At 37.5% G+C, this 21,022-nt stretch overlaps 1 protein-coding gene and 1 pseudogene across 5 annotated transcripts in view; both read right to left on the bottom strand.

Moving 5' to 3' along the window:
• Window positions 1–2,652: 2,652 nt before the first annotated feature.
• On the bottom strand, window positions 2,653–3,646 carry LOC126069686 (60S ribosomal protein L9-like; annotated as a pseudogene).
• Window positions 3,647–3,767: 121 nt separating this feature from the next.
• PHKA1 (phosphorylase kinase regulatory subunit alpha 1) overlaps window positions 3,768–21,022 on the bottom strand; it is a 201,289-nt gene continuing 184,034 nt past the window's right edge. For all 5 annotated transcript variants that reach the window (XM_049873293.1, XM_049873294.1, XM_049873295.1 and 2 more), the window contains 4 exons: window positions 12,569–12,739; window positions 11,045–11,098; window positions 7,502–7,702; window positions 3,768–6,087 (listed from right to left, as the gene is read on the bottom strand). In XM_049873293.1, coding sequence (XP_049729250.1) covers window positions 5,914–6,087; window positions 7,502–7,702; window positions 11,045–11,098; window positions 12,569–12,739 — 600 coding nt within the window. In that variant the 3' untranslated portion in view covers window positions 3,768–5,913. The remainder of the gene's footprint in view (window positions 6,088–7,501; window positions 7,703–11,044; window positions 11,099–12,568; window positions 12,740–21,022) is intronic.

Here is a 21,022-nt window from a genome sequence, read left to right as displayed (position 1 = left end):
AAAACAAGAAGCTAGGACACAGTAAGCAAACATACAATAAATAAATATAATAACATTGAAGTTGTCAAGGATTTCATTTTACTTGGGTCCACAATCAACAGCCATGGAAGCAGCAGTCAAGAAATCAAAAGATGCATTGCATTGGGTAAATCTGCTGCAAAGAACCTCTTTAAAGTGTCGAAGAGCAAAGATGTCACCTTGAAGACTAAGGTGCACCTGATACAAGCCATGGTATTTTCAATCGCATCATATGCATGTGAAAGCTAGAAAATGAATAAGGAAGACCAAAGAAGAATTGATGCCTTTGAATTGTGGTGTTGCCAAAGAATATTGAACATACCATGGACTGCCAAAAGAGTGAACAAATCTGTCTTAGAAGAAGCACAACCAGAATGGTCCTTAGAAGCAAGGATGGCAAGACTGCATCTTACATACTTTGGACATGTTGTCAGGAGGGATCAGTCCTTGGAGAAGGATATCATGCTTGGCAGAGTACAGGGTCAGTGCAAAAGAGGAAGACCCTCAACCAGGTGGACTGACACGGTGTCTGCAACAATGAGCTCAAGCATAACAACGATTCGGGACCGGGCAGTGTTTCGTTCTGTTGTGCATAGGGTCGCTATGAGTGGGAACTGACTTGACAGCACCTAACAACAACAACATTGATGGCTTAGAGACACAGTCAACATCATATCACATAAAGAGGCAGACCATGATGGCTTCAGCAAGTGACCAAAACAAAGAACCAGGAAAGCTCCCAGAGGAAAAGAAGGTCTTGGAATTACCAGACGTAGAATTCAAAAGATTAAAATACAGAGCTCTTCAAGAGATCAGGCAAAATGGAGACCAAGCCAAAGAACACACAGACAAAGCAATAGAGGAATTTAGGAAGGCTATGCAAGAGCAAATAGAAACCCTGTTGGCACAGAGGTTAAAAGCTACATTTGCTAGCCAAAAGGTCAGCAGCTCAAATCTACCAGGCGCTCCTTGGAAACCCTATGGAGCAGCTCTACTCTGTCCTATAGGGTTGCTATGAGTTGGAATCGAATCGATGGCAATGAGTTTGGTTTTAAGTTTTTATACAAGAGCAAAATGTCAAATTTAACAGGCTACTAGAATCCATAGAGAGACAGCAAAGAGAAATCCAAAAGACTGACAATAAAATTCAGAATTAGATGACTCAATAGAAAGTCATAGGACCAGAACTGAGGTACTGGAAGTCAGAATTAGTGAGATTGAAGATAAAGTACTTGACACCAATTTATTTGAGGAAAAATCAGATAAAAAAATTAAAAAAATATGAAGAAACCCTAAGAATTATGTGGGCTCTATCAAGAGGAATAACCTGCGAGTGATTGGAGTACCAGAACGGGGAGGGGGGGGGATAACAGAAAATACAGAGAGAATTGTTGAAGATTTGTTTGCAGAAAACTACCCTGATATTGTGAAAGACAAGAAAATTAAAAAAAACCGGAATGGTGGGAGCCAGTGGGTGGGGGTGGTGGTGGGCCAGTGGCTTTCTAGTTGTGGCAATATAGCGGGGTTCTTTGGGAACAGAGGGAGGTGGCATATAGGGATAGATGGGAGAAACAAAAGGGAGAAAAGAGGAAAAAAAAATAAGCCACGTGGAGGGACAGGGCAGGGTGGGCCTGTAGGGAGGGGTGCTCATATTGTGTACCCCAATGGTGGGGGCTGTTGGTATGGTGAAGTTCCTGTTTTACTTACCAGAATATTAAGGGGTGGGAAAGCATGTTTCTCTGCTTACTGGGTGCTCTGTCTCCTGTTGGGAGTTCCGTGAAGTTGCCTTCCTGTTATTCCCTGTCTGGGGTCGTTGCTGGCTGTGTACCAAGATGGTGACACTGTGCCATGTTAGTTGGCAGGGGACCTACACTTTGTATCTCTCCTCATTCTGTGTTTTCCTTCAGTTTCTTCTTCCATTTGATGTTTGATCTAGTTCCTTATCCCTTCATTTGATTCTTAGGGTTCCAGGATTGATGTTTGTATCTGTTATTTAGTTTTTAGCGTCTTTGCTCCAGAGGGATGGCATGGTGCGTCTGTCTAGGGTGCCACGTTTGTGGCGCTTTCTCCATTCCAGGTTTGAAATGCAACTCAGGACCATAGTCTTGGGGACTTCTCCATACTCAATAGGTTGAAATGGGATAATTTTGAGAGTGACCGAGAACGCTATTAATAATTATGTCAGGGCAACAGGCACAAATGGGGACCACATGGAAAACCAGGACCTGAGGTCACTCAAGTTAAACAGGAAATAAAGACTATGTGTGGAGAATACTGTATTTATCTCCACTGCAACGGTATAGGTACTAGGTATTTGGTAAGTGCAAAAAGGGATGGTAGAGGTTTTGTCAGCTGTGGCTAACAATAACTTTTGTCCCAGCAGCTACATAAAATTCCAAGAATATAACAAAACCTAACTTATTAGGATGGAAAGGAGTCCTGGTGGCACAGTGGTTAATCAAAAGGTCAGTGGTTCAAACCCACCAGCTGCTCTGCAGGAGAAATATGTAGCAGTCTGCTTCCATAAGGATTTACAGCCTTGGAAACCATATGGGGCAGATCTACTCTGTCCTATAGGGTCACTATGAGTTGGAATCGACTTCATGGCAATGGGTTTGTTTTGGGTTTACCAGGATGGAACTACGAGGACACTTTTTTTTTGAATAAATGAATTTTATTGCATCTTAAAAATATCACCCGTTAAGTCTTAGGAATCATCCAGCCTCATTTCCGTAGCTGTACAACTCTTAGATCTTACTCGTCAGCCTGTTGAACAGTTCCTTTTTCAGAAACATAGATGCCATCCAAAAATTTTCAGATATCCTTGTTTTTAACTGTCGTGGCTTGTTGAATTAAAGCAGCTGAATTTGATACAAGTTCAATGTCATTTTCTTCAAGAATTAACTCATCCTTCTGGGCTTGAGATACTGAACAAGCAACACCCGACCTCATCCGAACCCTACGGATGTATTTTTCACCCAAGAAGTTTCGGATTTCAACAAGTGACCCACTCTCCTGGATAACAACGTTGATGGGGAAGTGAGCATACACAGACCTCATCTTGTAGCAGAAGCCCAGTGTAACACCCTAGATCACGTTCTGTACATGACTGCAGATAGTGTGAACTGTAGTCAGTTCCTTTCTATTTCCCCACCATTTGTCAACGCGAAGCCTCTTCTTTTTCTTTCCAAGGAGACTGAGTTCTACATTGATGTGATTGAAGTCCCTCCGCAAAGTTCCTCTGGGGCCCTTCACAATAACTGCGCGTCCCTTCAGAGTGATGTCGACATTTTCTGGAATGTTGACAGTCTGGTTGCTGAGAATGGTCTTCATCCTTGCAGTAGATGTGGCAAAGAGGCGAGGACACATTTTAATTCTTGTTTGATAAAGCCTCTCTTGTTATACAAAGGACTTAATGAGTAGTATAAATAAGATTCAGCCAAATATTTATAATACTTAGGAGTAGAAACTGTTAGGTACCCCCCCCAATACTGCAGAAGCACCATTTACACACAATTGAAATGCTGAGTAAAAATCAGTCTTATTCATTCATCAGAACAGGTTACCTAAAAACTTCAGGAATCCTCTTTGAATTTAGTAAGGTATGTACGTGATTGATAAAACTGAATTTTGTGTTAAATACATATTATACATTATGTTATATAACGTATAATACATAATGTTAACATTTTTCTATTTTGACCCAATTAATGAGCTTTGACTATACTGTACAATTAAAGAGTATGTTAAATAAAGCTATAAAATAAACTCCAATCACAAAAACACATATAAAGTTTTGCACATTGTCACCACACAAACTTAATCAGAAATTTTAATTCTTTATTCTATTTTTAAAACATAAGTGCTTCTAACAAAAGTCTAACACATCTTTAGTTAGTATCATGCACTTAAAATGAACAAAATACAAACAGATGTTTTAAAAAGTTGCTTTAAAGATTAAAAATCACTGTATGGGGATCATAGTAATAGACAATTTACTAAACCCAGAAGGGCAGCCATCAGTGTCAGTTCAGGCAAATTAGTGTGGGAGGGAATTGTGGTTTTTACCTGTGGTACTCCAGATGTATTCCCTGTGACTGGGATACACTTGCAGACAGTGAAAAGACAAACATTTTCAGAGAGGTTGTAAATTTTCTTTAAAATTCACCAGAAAACCATGTAATCAGAAAGCTACTCACCGTGTGTTTTCATTTGCTTTAAAAGAGGTATTGAAAAGGTTGGCCATCCTCTCTTTGTTTCCACCATCTGTTTTCTACCACTCTACTATGCTCACTTATTCACATGTATTCATAAGACTGTCACTGGTTCTGTACAAACTGCTTAGAGAGTCCTCCTTCCTTACCCTCCCCATTCCCATTCTTGGAGAGAAACTAGCAAAATCTGAGAGGAAGGAGGGGAGTGAAGTAAGAAGCTGTCTGAGTATAACAGAGAAATTAGCAAACTCTTTGCCCTCAAATTAAGAGGAGAAAAAATTGTGGAGAAACATTCTCCAAACAAGGCTACCTATACATGGGACCAGAAAACAGGACTTAAGATATTATCATATTATTCTTTGTGTGTCAGCCTGAGGCCACAGTCACACAGTCCCCTCACACAACATTCATATTTACATACTTACTCACATTCAAATGTATACACACACATCAAAACTTATGACATTCAGAAAAATTCCCATGTATGCTTAGACACACATGCAAATGCAGGTGTTTACAATAAACAGATATATGCCCACAGATACCAATAGATATAAAATATATATATGTATATATATATATATATAGATGTAAATACTAGAATTAGGAAGTGAAAATATAAGTGAAAGAGTTTGTGACTAGATGGGGGAGGCAAGGAGTTGGAGGGGCTGGATGCTGTAGAAAGTAAGTAGGTGAGTGAGATAGAGAACACAAGAAAGGAGTGTTCAGTAAAGCAGCTATAATCTAGATTGCTGGATTTCTCTTTGCAAGAACCAGAGGCTTCAATTATTCTCTGTGTTTTCTGTATTGGCCCACTCTTTAGAGACAAGGATTAGGTGTACTAGGCTCTCTTCAGGGAATTAATCTACCTCTCATTCCCTCTCTGCTCCCTATGTGTAAGACATTACTCAGGCATCTTCTTTCCCCTTTCTCTCTGGAACTAGGTTCCTGGCTCCATTTCTCTGGGTCATTCTGTATTTTCTGATGCAAATATACTAGCAATCTTCATAATGTGATTTTGTCTTAATACATAAATCCTTAAATAAACACACTGCACTTGCATTTTTTAATATTTCACCAAAGTGAAAGTAGGAATTGTGAGTAGATATAGAGAAGGCAAAAGCAGAGACAATAATTCTACACAGAAACGACTCCATTATTCAGTGTGGGGCAACATGTGAATAAAGAAGGAAACCATGATCCAATACTCTCGTTTCCCAAGAAAAGGCACTGAGAATAGATATTTCCAATTTCCAATTTATAGTGGCATAAAATCCAACATATTAGGGTTTACTCTTTTGAAATAATGTCCCAATGCACCCAGCCCTCATACTCACAATAAAACCACAGAAAAGGAAAACCCAAAATTTAGGAATCAGTTATTACTAATATCTTCTTAACAAATAGGAATTAGAAAACTAAGCTGGTAACAGATCTACAGAGTAAAAACACACACAAACTTCTATGAACCATGAAAGAATTAAGGCCAACAATGAAATGTCTTCTTGAGCATATGCACGCTAGAAGGGAGCCTCCAGGTAAAGTTTTACTTCTTGGGAGGGACGGGATGGAAAGGTGGTAGGGTGGAAGTGATCAGGCAATAACATTTCAGTTCCATGCATAATCAACCGAGGCAGAGACCAACTGTCACAAGGCTCCCAGCAGCCAGGACCCAAAGCCCTCACTGCATTGCACAGATGCTGTGGGGCAGGAACTCCTGCACGTAGGTGGCAGCTGCTTTGGAGAGATAGGTCATGGTGCCAAACCTGCCACTGGGTGCACTGTCATACAGAAGAGTACAGATGCCAGATGCAGGATCCTTTGCCAACATGATATCATCTGCACCGAGGGTTTTCTGTTTGATTTATAAGGATGGGAGAAGACAGGGGAAAGGAAAAATCACTAATCCTATTATTGAATGTCCTGAGTAGGGTAACACAGAACCTCCTCCCCATTACCAACTAGGTGGATCTTAGCCTATTTAGCCAGGGAGGGATAAGAGTTATGCACTAAAGGGTGAATATGAGTTTCCATAAATGTATTTTTCACTAGATCCCAAAATCATACGCAAGTTATTTTTCAACCATTGTTTAGGATTTTTCTCTGTAACAATTAATTTTGAAAGTTAAATGTAATAGTTAATGAAATGATTTCTACCTGTTAAGAGTCAAATGTTAAGACCTACAAATCATCCTAGTGACTTTGGTCTGAATCCTTATAGCACTGCTGATTTCGACATGAATAATTTTATCTTGTATTTGATCATTATTCCTTTCCAAATCAACTTAATTCAAATAGACCATAAGCTTCCCAAGGCTAGAGTGTATGCCTAAAGTGATCATGTTTTCTGATACGTGGACTGACAACAATCCAGAATATTTAAAATTAGGACTGTCCTAGAAAGTCGTGGATACTTTTAATTCCTTTTGCATTCCCACACAGCACCTAACAGAACGAAACACCTATTACATGTTTTGGAGATTTTCCTTTTGACAATAGTGCTCCTCTTCCTCATGGCTCTTTAGTCGATAGTCCCTTCATCTTACGTGCTCCTACTCTAAACCTAGGAAACATTTGGAAAGTTAAAAAAAATAGTTTTTTTTCTTTAATGTAGTTAATTTCCTGAAAGATTTATTTTAAAAAATAAGAAAAATATAGAATTAAAGTTTCATTTTAATATTTTCCTATAAGTAGCAAAAGCAAGAACAAAAAACCAAAGTTCAAACAAATCTTTTTTGTCCTTAATAGTTCAAAAAGGATATGCTACCTAATAGTCTCTTATTAAGTCCTTATAGCTACAAAAAGTAGTGTGATAAGAAATCTGAAATATGGTGAAAAGCGTAAAAGTCTCCTGAGTGCCAGGTACTTTTACCATCCAACACAACCACAAAACACATGGTGGAAGACAGAGGTCCTTTTGCAGTCTACTACTTTTGTAAAGGAAACCCTGGTGGCATAGTGGTTGAGAGCTACATCTGCTAACCAAAAGGTCGGCAGTTCAAATCTACCAGGTGCTCCATGGAAACCCTATGGGGCAGTTCTGCTCTGTCCTATAGGGTCACTGTGAGTCGGAATCGACTTGATGGCAACTGGTTTGTTTTTGTTTTTGGTTTTCTTTTGTAAATAGAGTTCAGATTCACTATAAAGGGTATCCAGGAAAGAGCTATGAGGAAGAGGGCAAAAGAAAGTGTCCTTGGCTTCATGAAGGAGCTCTGAATGCAGTCAGGTTAGTGTCAAATGTTCTTTTAGAAAACAACAGGTTTACATACCTGTTCTTGAAGGAATAAGTCATTGGCAATATGCACTATTTTTTCCACAGCAATGATGCTTCCAATGCTATGAATTTCAATATCTGCCAGCATGGTGAGGACAAGGATGGCTTCAACCAGAAGTTGACGATACTCAGGCTGAGGTACACGATTCAGGACAGACTCCACGTGAACAGAGAATTTAATCTCGCCTGGAGTCATCTGTGATAGAGAAAAAGGAAATAGCTTCCTAAGCGTCCATCATCTAGTAGGCATCAATCGCCTACTCTGAAAGGCACTAAAAATACTGTAGCCAAGAGCAATGCTTCAGCACCCTTCAAAGTAACCGAGTAAGTAAATTGGTTCAATCTTTCTGGATGGCAAACTGGTAATGCATAACTAGAGTCACAAAAATGTCAGTGCTTTCTAATTCATAATCCTATTTCTGGGAATGCTTCCTAAGGAAATGATTCAAATGAGGAAAAAGCTCTACATGCAAGAATGTTTATAGCAGCATTAGTCACAAGTGGAAAACTAGAAGTAACCTAAACATGTGAATGGTTGAGTAAATAATGTCCTATGGTATAGTAACTTCATGAATTTTTATGGAGCCATTTAAAATAATAAATATAATGACTGGATAAAGGAAAAATTTAAGTAGAACTTCAATTTGTATATATTTGATGATCAGAATTATGTAAAACATCTATATAGACTGTGAGATTAAAAATTGTTGTTGTTGTTGTTGTGTGCCGTCAAGTCCATTCCGACTCATAGTGACCCCACAGGGTTTCCAAGGAGGAGCTAGTGGATTTGAACTGCTGACCTTTTTTGGTTAGCAGTCAAGCTCCTAACCACCACACTACCAGGGCTCCAGATTGGCATTAAGGGGATTGAGAAATAATTTTTGTAAAACTGTACTACATATATACTCCAGGGAGGCAATGAGGATTTAGAGTTTGAAGACCTGGGTTCAAGTTCTGTCTTTGGCACTTAGTAGGTCTATGACCTTGGGCAATTTTTTAAAAAATAATTTTTATTGTGCTTTAAGTGAAAGTTTACGAATCAAGTCAGTCTCTCACATAAAAACTTATACACACCTTGCTATATACTCCCAATTACTCTCTCCCTAATGAGACAGCCCGCTTTCTCCCTTCACTCTCTCTTTTCTTGTCCATTTCACCAGCTTCTAACCCCCTCTACCCTCCAGGCAGGAGATGCCAACATAGTCTCAAGTGTCCACCTGATCCAAGAAGCTCACTCCTCACCAGCATCCCTCTGAACCCATTGTCCAGTCCAACCCATGTCTGAAGAGTTGGCTTCGGGAATGGTTCCTGTCCTGGGCCAACAGAAGGTCTGGGGGCCATGACCACTGGGGTCCTTCTAGTCTCAGTCAGACCATTAAGTCTGGTCTTTTTATGAGAATTTGGGGTCTGCATCCCACTGTTCTCCTGCTCCCTCAGGGGTTCTTTGCTGAGTTCCCTGTCAGGGCAGTCATCAGTTGTAGCCAGGCACCATCTAGTTCTTCTGGTCTCAGGATGATAAAGTCTCTGGTTTATGTGGCCCTTTCTGTCTCTTGGGCTCGTAATTACCTTGTGTCCTTGGGGTTCTTCATTCTCCTTTGATTCAGGTGCGTTGAGACCAGTTGATGCATTTTAGATGGCTGCTTGCTAGCGTTTAAGACCCCAGATGACCTTGGGCAATTTTTTTAATCTCTTTATATTTGTTTCCTTACTTGTAAATCGGGAACTACAATCCTATCTTATATAGCTGTGTTGAAGATCAATTAAATAATGTGTGAAAGTGTTTTGAAGACTCTTAAAGGTGCTAACAAGGTATATCTTACTAATTAATTCTATGAACATTTCAATCTAGCTTAAAGGCAAAGAAAAAACAGATAGGGGACACAGTGTTCTTTCTTAGAGAAAAGGCAAGTAGGCAAGAGTGAAGCTCTGAAGCATAGCATTAACTTTCTTTACTCTTCTGCCTTTTTCTGCAACAACTCCAGTGTTTTCTAGAATTTCCTACTGTCCAATATGACTACTCTTAGCTTCTTTGTTGATTTTGAATAAAAGCTATTTCTTCGTCATTTCCACGTGATTTGGGTAAAAAGTGAACTACAGTTAATCCTCATTATTTACGGATTCCGTATTGGTGAATTTGCCTCCTCACTAAAATTTATTTGTAACTCTAAAATCAATACTCACAGTGCTTTTGCAGTCATTCATGGCCAGGTGGAGAGTAGTGAAAAATTTGTGTCACCCGACACACACATTCCCAGCTAAGGTCGAACAAGGTGACACTCTGCCTTCTTGTTTCAGCTCTCATACTGTAAACAAGTGTCCTTTTCATGGTCTATTTATGTCACATTTTTTGAATTTTTTGCTTTTTGTTGGTGATTTTGCTGTTTAAAATGACCCCCAAGCATAGTGCTGAAATGCTGTCTAGCGTTCCTAAGTGCAAGAAGGCTGTGATGTGTGTGCCTTACGGTGAAAATACATGTGTTACATAAACTTTTTTCAGGCATGAGTTATAATGCTCTTGGCCATAAGTTCAGTGTTGACAAATCAACAATATCCATTAAATAAGGTGTCTTTAAAAGAAATACACACAAAAGAAGGTAATGCATTGACAAGCTGATGAAAGTGTTGTGAGCAGACATAAAAGAAGGTAATGCACTGACTAGTTGATGAAAGTGTTGTGACCAGAGGCTTGTAGAAACTAGCATTTCCTCTAGGAACAATGGTTCAGTATTCACTAATACAGTATTTTCAATGAGTGACTTTATAGAGTATAACACCACTCATGATAAGAACTGACTCTATGAATGTATAAAAGTGCCTGATAATCTATGTCTGTGGTTCCTCACAGTGTTTTCCAGCTATGGTTATATATCAGATTCATCTACGGAATTATTAAAAAGTAAAGATGCTCAAGCCCCGTCTATGGAGATTCCAATCCATTAAGTTGGAGATGGGTGCCCATGTTACTCTGACATATAGTTAGAACTAAGGATAGCTGGTTTATGATCTAGGTCTACAAGCATCTTAGTAGAGAAGAATGGGAATGAAAAGGATGAGGGACATGAGTAGTCATTCTTTCTTAGATTTCTATCCTTTCTTCCCTCTCCAGCACTGGCAATACTGACATAAGCCAGCCTAACTTAACCATTATAAGAAACTGCCCTTATATAATTAATGCAGTACATAATTATTCCCTAATATTCCCATTTCTGGAAACCATGGTGAGGTAGTGGTTAAGAGTTTGGCTGCTAACCAAAAGGCCAGCAGTTTGAGTCCCCCAGGCACTCCTTTGAAACCCTATGGGGGCAGTTCTACTCTGTCCTATAGGGTCTCTCTGAGTTGGAATCAACTGGACAGCAATGGGATTTTGGTTTTGGATTCCCATTTCCATTTTTAAAAATCATTACGTCTTTTCTTCAAATGCATTTCATGTTCAGTCGATCTATAAAAACATGTCTCTGTTACTTTGAAAAGGGATCACTGAAATACTTTAGCCAGACAAGCTATCAGCCAAATAAATGTGAAAGACGCAGAATCTTACCTCCCTAGTGGTGGAAGAAGGAAGTACAAAGCCTTCCACAGAAAGTCCATGACACTGCAAAACAGAAAAAACATGTTGTCACCAAAGATATGCTAACAACTGTGAGACTGTAAGGAGACACTAATCTGTGTGTGCTTCGCTGGGTATATGCTGAGTAATCACAGGCCAGTGTGAGGCCTGACAGCCTAAATGTCCTTGCCATGGGGTTGCCATTCCTATGTGCCAAGATGCAGGTTTGGGCTAGGAGGCTCAAGGTTCATCCTATATTTAGGGACTTGGAGTGGGCAAGGAAGATCTACCTTCTAGGACAGGCTAGCTCCAAATATTCAGACTACCTGGGAAGACACCATGTTACATCCCAGAGTCATCACAAATAAGGCTTCAGAAAGATTTTTGGGCTGCAGAAAAAATTCGCAAAATATGCATTTATCAGACTTGTATAGTTACTACATTTTCAAGTAAGTATCCTCCATCAGTACTTCTGATCCCCTTACCCTGTTCTGTTTTTTCCATAGTACTTATCATCTTCTTCAAGATGGTTGCACATCTTGAAGAATGTAATCAGTGTCAATGAATTTTATATGTAGAAATTGTTAATTTGGTATATGTTCTATTGTGTATATTTTTACCACAATTAAAAAAAAAAGAAGTTAGCTGGAAGGAAAGCAAGTCCTAGGTATTCCTTGAAAACCTCGGCAGAGCTGATAGTCTGAGAAATCAACATTCCTCTTCCCAAAAGATCATCTGACTCTGTCCCAGGAAGAATACTGGCATGCTGAGAGACAAAAATAATGGTTTTGAAGTCCTGGAAGAAGTGCTCTTCAGGTACTTATTGAGAGCAATGAAGCAAAAAGTGGAACTAAGAGACTATGAATGAGACCTATGAATGAGCACTACGGCCTTCTCAGCCCTCTAAATCTGTCATTATCATAGTGACGTAAAGTGCCCTTAAAAGTTTTTAGAAAAATAAACTTTTGCAAGAAAAACAAAAATTGGTCACACAAACAGTCTTTGGACTATTAGCATCATTATGATGCTGTATTTATTTAATAGTTTTCATCTAAGAAAATATATAGGTAAAAGTTCCTTACACAAACTCTTCAGATACTGCAGTTGTTTTACCAAAGTCATATTTGGTTATGAGCAGTACGCTGATACAAATAACATTTCCAATCTACAATAGCTATAAAGAAAGGAGGTCTTTAGCACCAAATTCATTCGATCAGTAGCGAATGTAGCACAAAGCCTCGAAATAGAATGTGTCAGCCCAACTATGTCCAACATCAGAGAAGTGATCATTTTAAAAATCTAATTTATAAACAACACTATAGCAACAATAATGGAGAGAAACTAAATTATCAATAATGCTACCATAACAAATTCACTGTTTTGTTTTTTTCTTCTGGGTTTTGTCCCTGTGAGTATATGCCTCTTACACAACTGCTGTCATGTTACGTTTCAGCCATGCAGACTGAGGATTTCAAGAGAGGAAATAAAGAGACATCCACAATATATTATGCTCACCTTCTGCAAAACTTTCCATACTTTTTGATAAAATCCAATTGGAACCCTGTTCAGTGCTCCATCCAGCCTTCTTCGGCGTTGCCACTGACCTTGACGGTTATCTACAGATGTCTGTTGACCATATGTGCTAGGAAAGGACCCACTATTTGAAGTCATAGAGATTCCAGGTGACTTGGAAGAAGAGAGGAAAGAACATAAATCAAACGTTATCTCTGTTCCTCTGATAAAGTAACATATTACAGCGAACAGTAAACACACTTAGATTTATCTATGCAGAATTAAAAACCATATATTATGTGTAACATCCAAGATAAAGACGTTATAGTGAAGCTAGTAGACTTATATGTTGCTAGCAGCAATGTAAATGGGTACAATCCTTTTAGAAAAAATCTGGTGATATGTAATAAGAGCCATGAAAAATATTGATGATGTGGGGGGCTGACACAGAAATTCTACTCTTAGAAATTTATCCTGTGGAAAAAACACAAAGGAAGGAAAAATGTATCTATCTTGAAGATGTTCATTAGAATTATTACAATAATAGAACATTTAGAAACAATCTAAATATCTAAAGATAAGGAGATGGATGTACAAGTAAATTATGATAAAGCAACTTAATACAATTGTATACTGAATAATTTTGAAGGCTTAGACACACGGGAATTTACTAATATAGTATTAAGAAATGACTATTTGGGACAGAGTGTGGGTAAGTTCAAGTCTAAGGGCACTCTCAAAAAAAAAAAAAATGGAAACCTTGGTGGTAAGCAACTCAGAGGAAGCTGGTAGCTCCAGAAAAGCAACAAGCTAAACCTTAGACCAGGTAGAAGTTTAACAGAGTGAATGAGGGAAAGAGACAGCTAAGATGAGCTCACCTGGGGTCAGAACAAGCTTCAAAGACTACCCCTGAAAAGGGGCTTAAATTTAATTGGATCAGGCTGTGGAGAAATTCATGTAAAAAAAAAATAGAGAAACCAGGTGGCAATTACTGGAAGCTAAGAACTGGGTATAATAACAACAGAGGATGACAGCTTAACAAAGACATGAGAGAAAGAGACAATCAAAGAGAGCCCTGCTAAAACCACTGTTATCCTAGAATGATGGTGCACATGCAGAGAGTTATGTCCTCTGAGGAATAACATCAGAGGCTGCACATTGCAGGGAAAATAGACTTCACTGAAATAGTCCAACCAAGTCACTAAACAAATAAACAAGAACAACAATGAGCCACAAAGGTGGGGGAAGTATCCAGAGTTCTTAAAATATATTATTTAAAACGTTCAGTTTTCACTACTGAAAGAAACCGAGAGATCTACATAAATGGAAAAACATACCACGCTCATGGACGGGTAGACTTAGCATTGTGAAAATGTCAATTCTACTCAAAGCAATCTACAAATACAGTGCAATTCCAATCCAAATACCAACAGCATTCTTTAAAGAGATGGAAAAACTAATCATTAACTTTATATGGAAAGGGAAGAAGCCCAGATAAGTAAAGCACCTTTGAAGAAAAAAAATATGGTAGGAGGACTCACACTACCTGATCTCAGAACCTACTATAGAGCTACAGTAGTCAAAACAGCCTGGTACTGGTATAACAATAGACACATTGACCAGTGGAACAGAACTGAGAACCCAGATGTAAATCCATCAACCTATGGTCAACTGACCTTCAACGAAGACCCAAAATCCATCAAATGGGGAAAAGACAGTCTTTTTAACAAATGGTGCTAGCAAAACTGGATATCCATCTGCAAAAAAATGAAACAAGATCCATATCTCACATCATACACAAAAACTAATCCAAAATGGATCAGAGACCTAAATATTAAAAAAAAAAAAAACTATAAAGATCATAGAAGAAAAAATAGGATCAACACTAGAGGCCCTAACCCAAAGCATTAACAGGATACAAACCATAACTAATAATACACAAACACCAGAAGATAAGCTAGATAACTGGGATCTTCTAAAAAATTAAATACTTATGGTCATCAAAAAACTTCACCAAAAGAGTAAAAAGAGAACCTACAGACTGGGAAAAATTTTTGGCTATGACAAATCTGACAAAGGTCTAATCTCTAAAAGCTACAGGAAAATCCAACACTTCTACAACACAAAGACAAATAATCCAATTAAAAAATGGGCAAAGGATCTGAACAGACACTTCACCAAAGAAGACATTCAAGCAGCTTAGAGATAGATGAGGAAATGGTTGTGATCACTAGCCAATAGAGAAATGCAAATCAAAACCACGATGAGACATCACCTCACCCCAACATTACTGACACGAATAAAAAAAAAAAGAAAATAACGAATGCTAGAGAGGTTGCAGGGAGATTGGAAATCTTATGCACTGCTGGTGGGAATGCAAAATGGTACAACCTTTTTGGAAAATGATATGGTGCTTCCTTAAAAAGCTAGAAATAGAAATACCATACAAATATGATCCAACAATCCCACTCCTAGGAATATATCCTAGAGAAATAAGAGCTGTCACATGGACAGACATATGCACACCCATGTTCACTGCAGCATCATTCACAATAGCAAAAAGATGGAAACAACCTAGGTGCCCATCAACAGAAGAATGGACAAACTATGGTACATATACACAATGGAATACTATGCAATGATAAAGAACAATGATGAATCTGTGAAACATCTCACAACATGAATGAATCTGGAGGGCATTATACTGGGTGAAATAAGTCAATCACAAAAGGGCAAATATTGTATGAGGCCACTACCATAAAAACTTATGAAATGGTTTACATACATAAAGAAACAATCTTTGATGGTTATGAGGGAGATGAGAGGTGGGAGAGAAAAACACTAAATAGACAAGTGGTAACTTTGGTGAAGGGTAAGACAGTAGACAGCACTGGGGAAGCCAGCACAACTTGTCCAAGGCAAGATCATGAAAGCTCCATAGACACATCTAAACTTCCTGAGGGAACAAATTACTCAGCTGAGGGCTCTGTGGACCATGGCCTCAGGGAACATCTAGCTCAACTGGCATAACATAGCTTATAAAGAAAATGCTCTATATTCTACTCTGATGAGTAGTGTCTGGAGTCTTAAAAGCTTCTGAGCAGCCATCTAAGATACTCCACTGGACTCATCACATCTGGAGCAAGGGAGAATGAAATCAAAGACACAAGGGAAAGATTAGTCCAAATGACTAATGGACTACAACAACCACAGCCTCCACCAGACTGAGTCCAGCACAACTAGATGGTGCCTGGCTACCACCACTAACTGCACTGATGGGGATCACAATAGAGGGTCGTAGACAGAGCTGGAGAAGAATGTAGAATAAAATTCTAACTCACACACACACACACAAAAAAAACCCTGACTTATTGGTCTGAGAGAGACTAGAGAAACCCTGAGTATGGCCCCTGGACACCCTTACAGCTCAGTAATGAAGTCACTCCTGAGGTTCACCTTCAGCCAAAGATTAAACAGGTCCAAAAAACAAAATGATACTAAATGGGCACACTAACCCAGAGGCAAGGACAAGAAGCCAGGAAATTTTGTAATAGGGAACCCAAGTTCAAGAAGGGCAGAGTGTTGACATGTTGTGGGGTTGGCAACCAGTGTCACAAAACAATATGTATATTAATTGTTTACTGAGAAACTAGCTTGCTCTGTAAACCTTCATCTAAAGTACAATGAAAATAAATAAATAAAATGTTTAGTTTTCAACAGAAAATTATGAGGCATGCAAAGAAACAGAAAAGTGTGGCCCCCAGACAAGAAGATTAACAGGTCAATCTATGAGGAAGACGTAACAATTATAAACATACATGCACCTAAAAACAGAGGCCTGAAATCCATGAAACAGAAACTGACAGAACTGAAGGTAAAAAAACAATTCAACAATGAAAGCTGGAGATTTAAATGCTTTATTTTCAATAATGGATAGACCAATGAGACAGAAGATCAACAAAATATGGAGACACAAACAATGATATAAACAAACTAGACCTAAGAGACACCTAAAGAATATTCCATCCAACAACAGCAGACTATGCATTCTTCACAAGTGTAAATGGAACATTTGCCAGGATAGATTGTATGCTAGGCCAAAACACAAACTTCAATAAATTAGAAAAAAGAATTGAAATCAGGCAAAGTATATTCTCTAACCACATGGAATTAAATTTAACATCAATAACAGTAGGAAATTTGGGGAAAATTAATATGTGGAAATTAAACAACACCTTCCTAAATAACCAATGGGTTAAGGGGAAGAAATCACAAGGAAAATTAGAAAATACTTTGAGAGGAATGAAAATGAAAATATACGAAAATTTATGAGATGCAGCTAAAGTAGTGTTTAGACAGAAATTCATGTTTTAACTGCATATATTTAAAAAAGGAAGACATATCTCAAATCTGTCTTTCACTTTTGAATATAATGTTAGCTAACCTTCTATCTTAAGACAATGGAAAAGGAAGAACAAACAAAACCAAAAGCAATCAGAAGGAAGGACATAATAAAGATTAGAGCAGAAATAAATGAAATAGAGAACAGTAAAATAATAGAGAACAAAGCCAAAATTTGTTCTTTGAAAGTATCAACAACTGGCAATTTGTTAACTAGACTGACCATGGAAAAAAGGGGACTCAAATTTATAAAATCAGGAACGAAAGAGGGGACAACACTTCTGATATTACAGAAATAAAAAGGATTATAAAGAAATAATATGAACAAGTATATGTCAACAAATTACATAACATAGATGAAATGGGAAAAATGCCTAGAAAGCCACAAACTACTGAAACTGACTCAAGAAGAAACAGAAAATTTGAACAGATTTGTAAAAATTAAAAGAACAAATGAGTAATTAAAAAACTTCTTACAAAGAAAAGCCTAAGCACTGGTGGCCTCACTGGCATATTCTACCAAATGTTCAAAGAAGAATTATTACCAGTTCTTCCCAAACTCATTCAAAAATGGAAAAGAAGAAGTAACACTTCCCAACGCATTATATGAAGCCAGTATTATCCTGATACTAAAATCAGACAAAGACATCACAAGAAAACAAAACTACTGACCAATATACGTTAATGACTACAGATACAAAAAGCCTCAATATAATATTAGCAAATGTACCATGTTTTTTATGCAAATAATGTACGCCTTCTACATTTGTTTGCCAGCTGCATCCTGCCCCCCATGATGTATTTTCGTAAGCCCTGCTATGCCAATTTTTTTTTACATGTTTTTGTAAGAAAATTAGCATAGTGCACTTACAGAAATACATAGAGGGGGGAGGGCACAGCTCGGAAACAAACATAGAAGGCACATGTTATTTGTATAAAAATACGGTAATCACGTAACATATAAAAGGGATTATACACTATGACCAAGTAGACTTAATTCCAGGATTGCAAGGCTGTTTTAAGGTCCAAAAATCAATCAATACAATATACCATATCAATAGAATAAAGGAGTAAAATCCCATCATCATCCCAATAAATGCAGAAAATATATTTAGCAAAATAGAACACCCCTTCATGATAAAAACACTCCACAAACTAGGAACAGAAGAGAATTTCCCGAAGCTGATAAAGGCATCTATGAAAAATCCACAGCTAACATTATTCTCAAAAGCGAAAGACTGAAAGCTTTTCATCTAAGATCAGGAGCAGAACTAGGACGCCCAATTTCACCACTGAAAGGATCCCTGGTGGTGCAGTGGTTAAAGTGCTCAGCTGCTAACCAAAAGGTTGATGGTTCCAACCCACCAACCGCTCTGTGAGAGAAAGATGTGGCAATCTGCTTCCATAAAGATTACAGTCTTGGAAACCCTATGGGGCAGTTCTACTTTGTCCTACAGGGTCACTACGAGTCAGAGTTGACAGCAACGGGTTTGTTTTTTGTTTTTGTTTTTTTTGGTATTCAACATTGTACTGGAAGTTGTAGCAAAAGCATTTGGAAACAAAAAGAAAAAAAAGGCATCCAAATTGGAAAGGAAAAACTAAAATTATCTTTCTTCACAGATGACATAATTTTTAGGATAGAAAATCCTAAAGAATCCACTAAACTGTTAAAGCTAATAAATGAGTTCAGCAGAATTGTAGATACAAGATCAATACACAAAAATCAGTTGCTTTTCTATACACTAGCAGTTATCAATCAGAAAAAGAACTTAAGAAAATAATTCTATATACAATAGTATCAAAAGGAATAAAATAAACAGGAATAAATTTAACAAAAGGAGTGTAAAACTTGTACTCTGAAAACTACAAAACATGTTGAAAGACATTAAAGGACCTAAATAAATAGAAATCCCATGTTGATAAATCAGAAGACTTGACATTGTTAAGATGACAATATTACACAAATTGATCTAGAGATTAAATAATATACATATCAAAATTTCAGCTCGTTTCTTTGCAGAAATTGACATGCTGATCCCAACATTCATATGGAAATTCAAGGGACCCACAATAGCTAAAACAATCTTATCTAAAAAGATCAAAATTGTAGGACTGACACTTTCTGGTTTCAAAACTTACCATTAATCTACCATAATCAAGACTGTGTCATAGGTGCATAATGATAGATATACAGATCAATGGAATAGAACTGAGAGTCCAGAAATAAACCCTTATATTTTTGGTCTATTAATTTTTGACAAGGGTGCCAAGAGAGTAAAATGGGGGAAAATAATCTTTTTAACAAATAGTGCTGGGATAACCGGATATCCACACACAAAAGAATTAATATGGACTCCTTCCTCACACCATATCAAGATTAAAAATGGATCAGAGACCTAAATATAAGGAAGTAAAACTATAAAATTCTTAGAAGAAAACAGGTGTAAATCTTCATGACCTTGGATTTGGCAATGGATTCTTAGATATGACACTAAAAGCAGAAGAAACAAAAGAAAAAAAAAATAAATTGGACTTCATCAAAATTAAAAACTTTTATGAATCAAAAGGGCACTATCAAGAAAGTGAAAAGACAACTTACATAATGGTAGACAATATCTGTCAGTCATATACCTGATAAGAGACTTGTATTTAGAATATATAAAGAACTCGTACAACAAAACAATAAAAACACAAATGGCCCAATTAAAAAGTGGGCAAAGGATTTGAATAGACATTTCTCTAGAGAAGATATATATGGTCAATAAGCACATGAAAAAAGATGCTCAACATCATTAGGAACTGCAAATTAAAACCACAATGAGATACTACATCACACCCACTAGGATGGCTATAATAAAAAAGACAGACACTAACAAGTGTTGTCAAGGATGTGGAGAAACTAGAACCCTTATATATTGCCAGTGGGAATATTAAATGGGGCAGCCACTTTGAAAAACAGTTTGGCAGTTCCTCAGAACGTTAAACATACACCCAGAAATTCTACTCCTTGGTATGTACCCAAGAGAAATGAAAACATTTGTCCACACAAAAACTCGTACATGAAGATTCACAGTAGCGTTTTTCATAAAAGCCAAAAAGTGGAAACAATCTAAATGTCCATAAACTAATGAGTGGATAATACATGTACGGAATATATGGAATATTATTCAGCAGTATAAAGAAATGAAGTAATGATACATGCCACAACATAGATGAACCTTGAAAAAATCATGCTAAATGAAGGATGAAGTACATTGGGTAAAGTGGTTATTTGACAGCTTACGGATTCAGAAATATAAAATAAAAAGAATAGAAATACTTTTCTGAGAAAAGAACTGCTCACATTTTAATTTGAATCAAATGTATAAACCACCACGGACTGCTATGTAAAAGAGAAAAGTGCCCCAAAACATTTCTATTGGCAAGTGACTGTCATACTGATCTGCCAAGTAAATGAACTGCTATTTCATTGATCTTCATTACCTTCTTTACCACCAAGACTGTAGGCTGCTAAAGTGAAGTCCACTCAGAAAGGGTATGTATCTGATAGGGTACAACCCAGATTGTGTTCAAAAGCCAAATGTCAATAGTTTTTAGATTCTCTTCTATACCTCTGTACTCTTTTTATTAATGTGGATATGACAGAGTTGACTAAGTCTTATTAATTCATTACAGGGCTATTTTGTTAAGGATAACAGAAATGCCAACATTGTTCCCAATAGCTTTCCACTTTTTTTGTGTGTGTCATCTGGCCTAAATCTGTTCAGCCTGAGAAATCTGAAATCACAGGCTATTTTGAAATTTAATCAAAGATCACTCTTCTCTAAACTATAAGCTCCAAGAGGGCAAGGACCACATTTATTTTGTTCACTATTGTATCTCCAGTGCCTGGCACAAAATGGGCACTCAATATTTACTAAATTAATTAATAATCAAAAGAATAGCTAACCCAGTAGTTTTCAAATTTAAGAACACATAAGAATTATCTAGGAAGCTTATTAAAACACAGATTGTTGGACTCCACCTCAGCCTTCTGATTCAGTAATCCTAGGGTAG

Source organism: Elephas maximus, chromosome X (genome assembly GCF_024166365.1).
Source record: "Elephas maximus indicus isolate mEleMax1 chromosome X, mEleMax1 primary haplotype, whole genome shotgun sequence".
Classification (NCBI taxonomy): domain Eukaryota; kingdom Metazoa; phylum Chordata; class Mammalia; order Proboscidea; family Elephantidae; genus Elephas; species Elephas maximus.
This window is presented reverse-complemented; position numbering and strand designations above follow the sequence as displayed.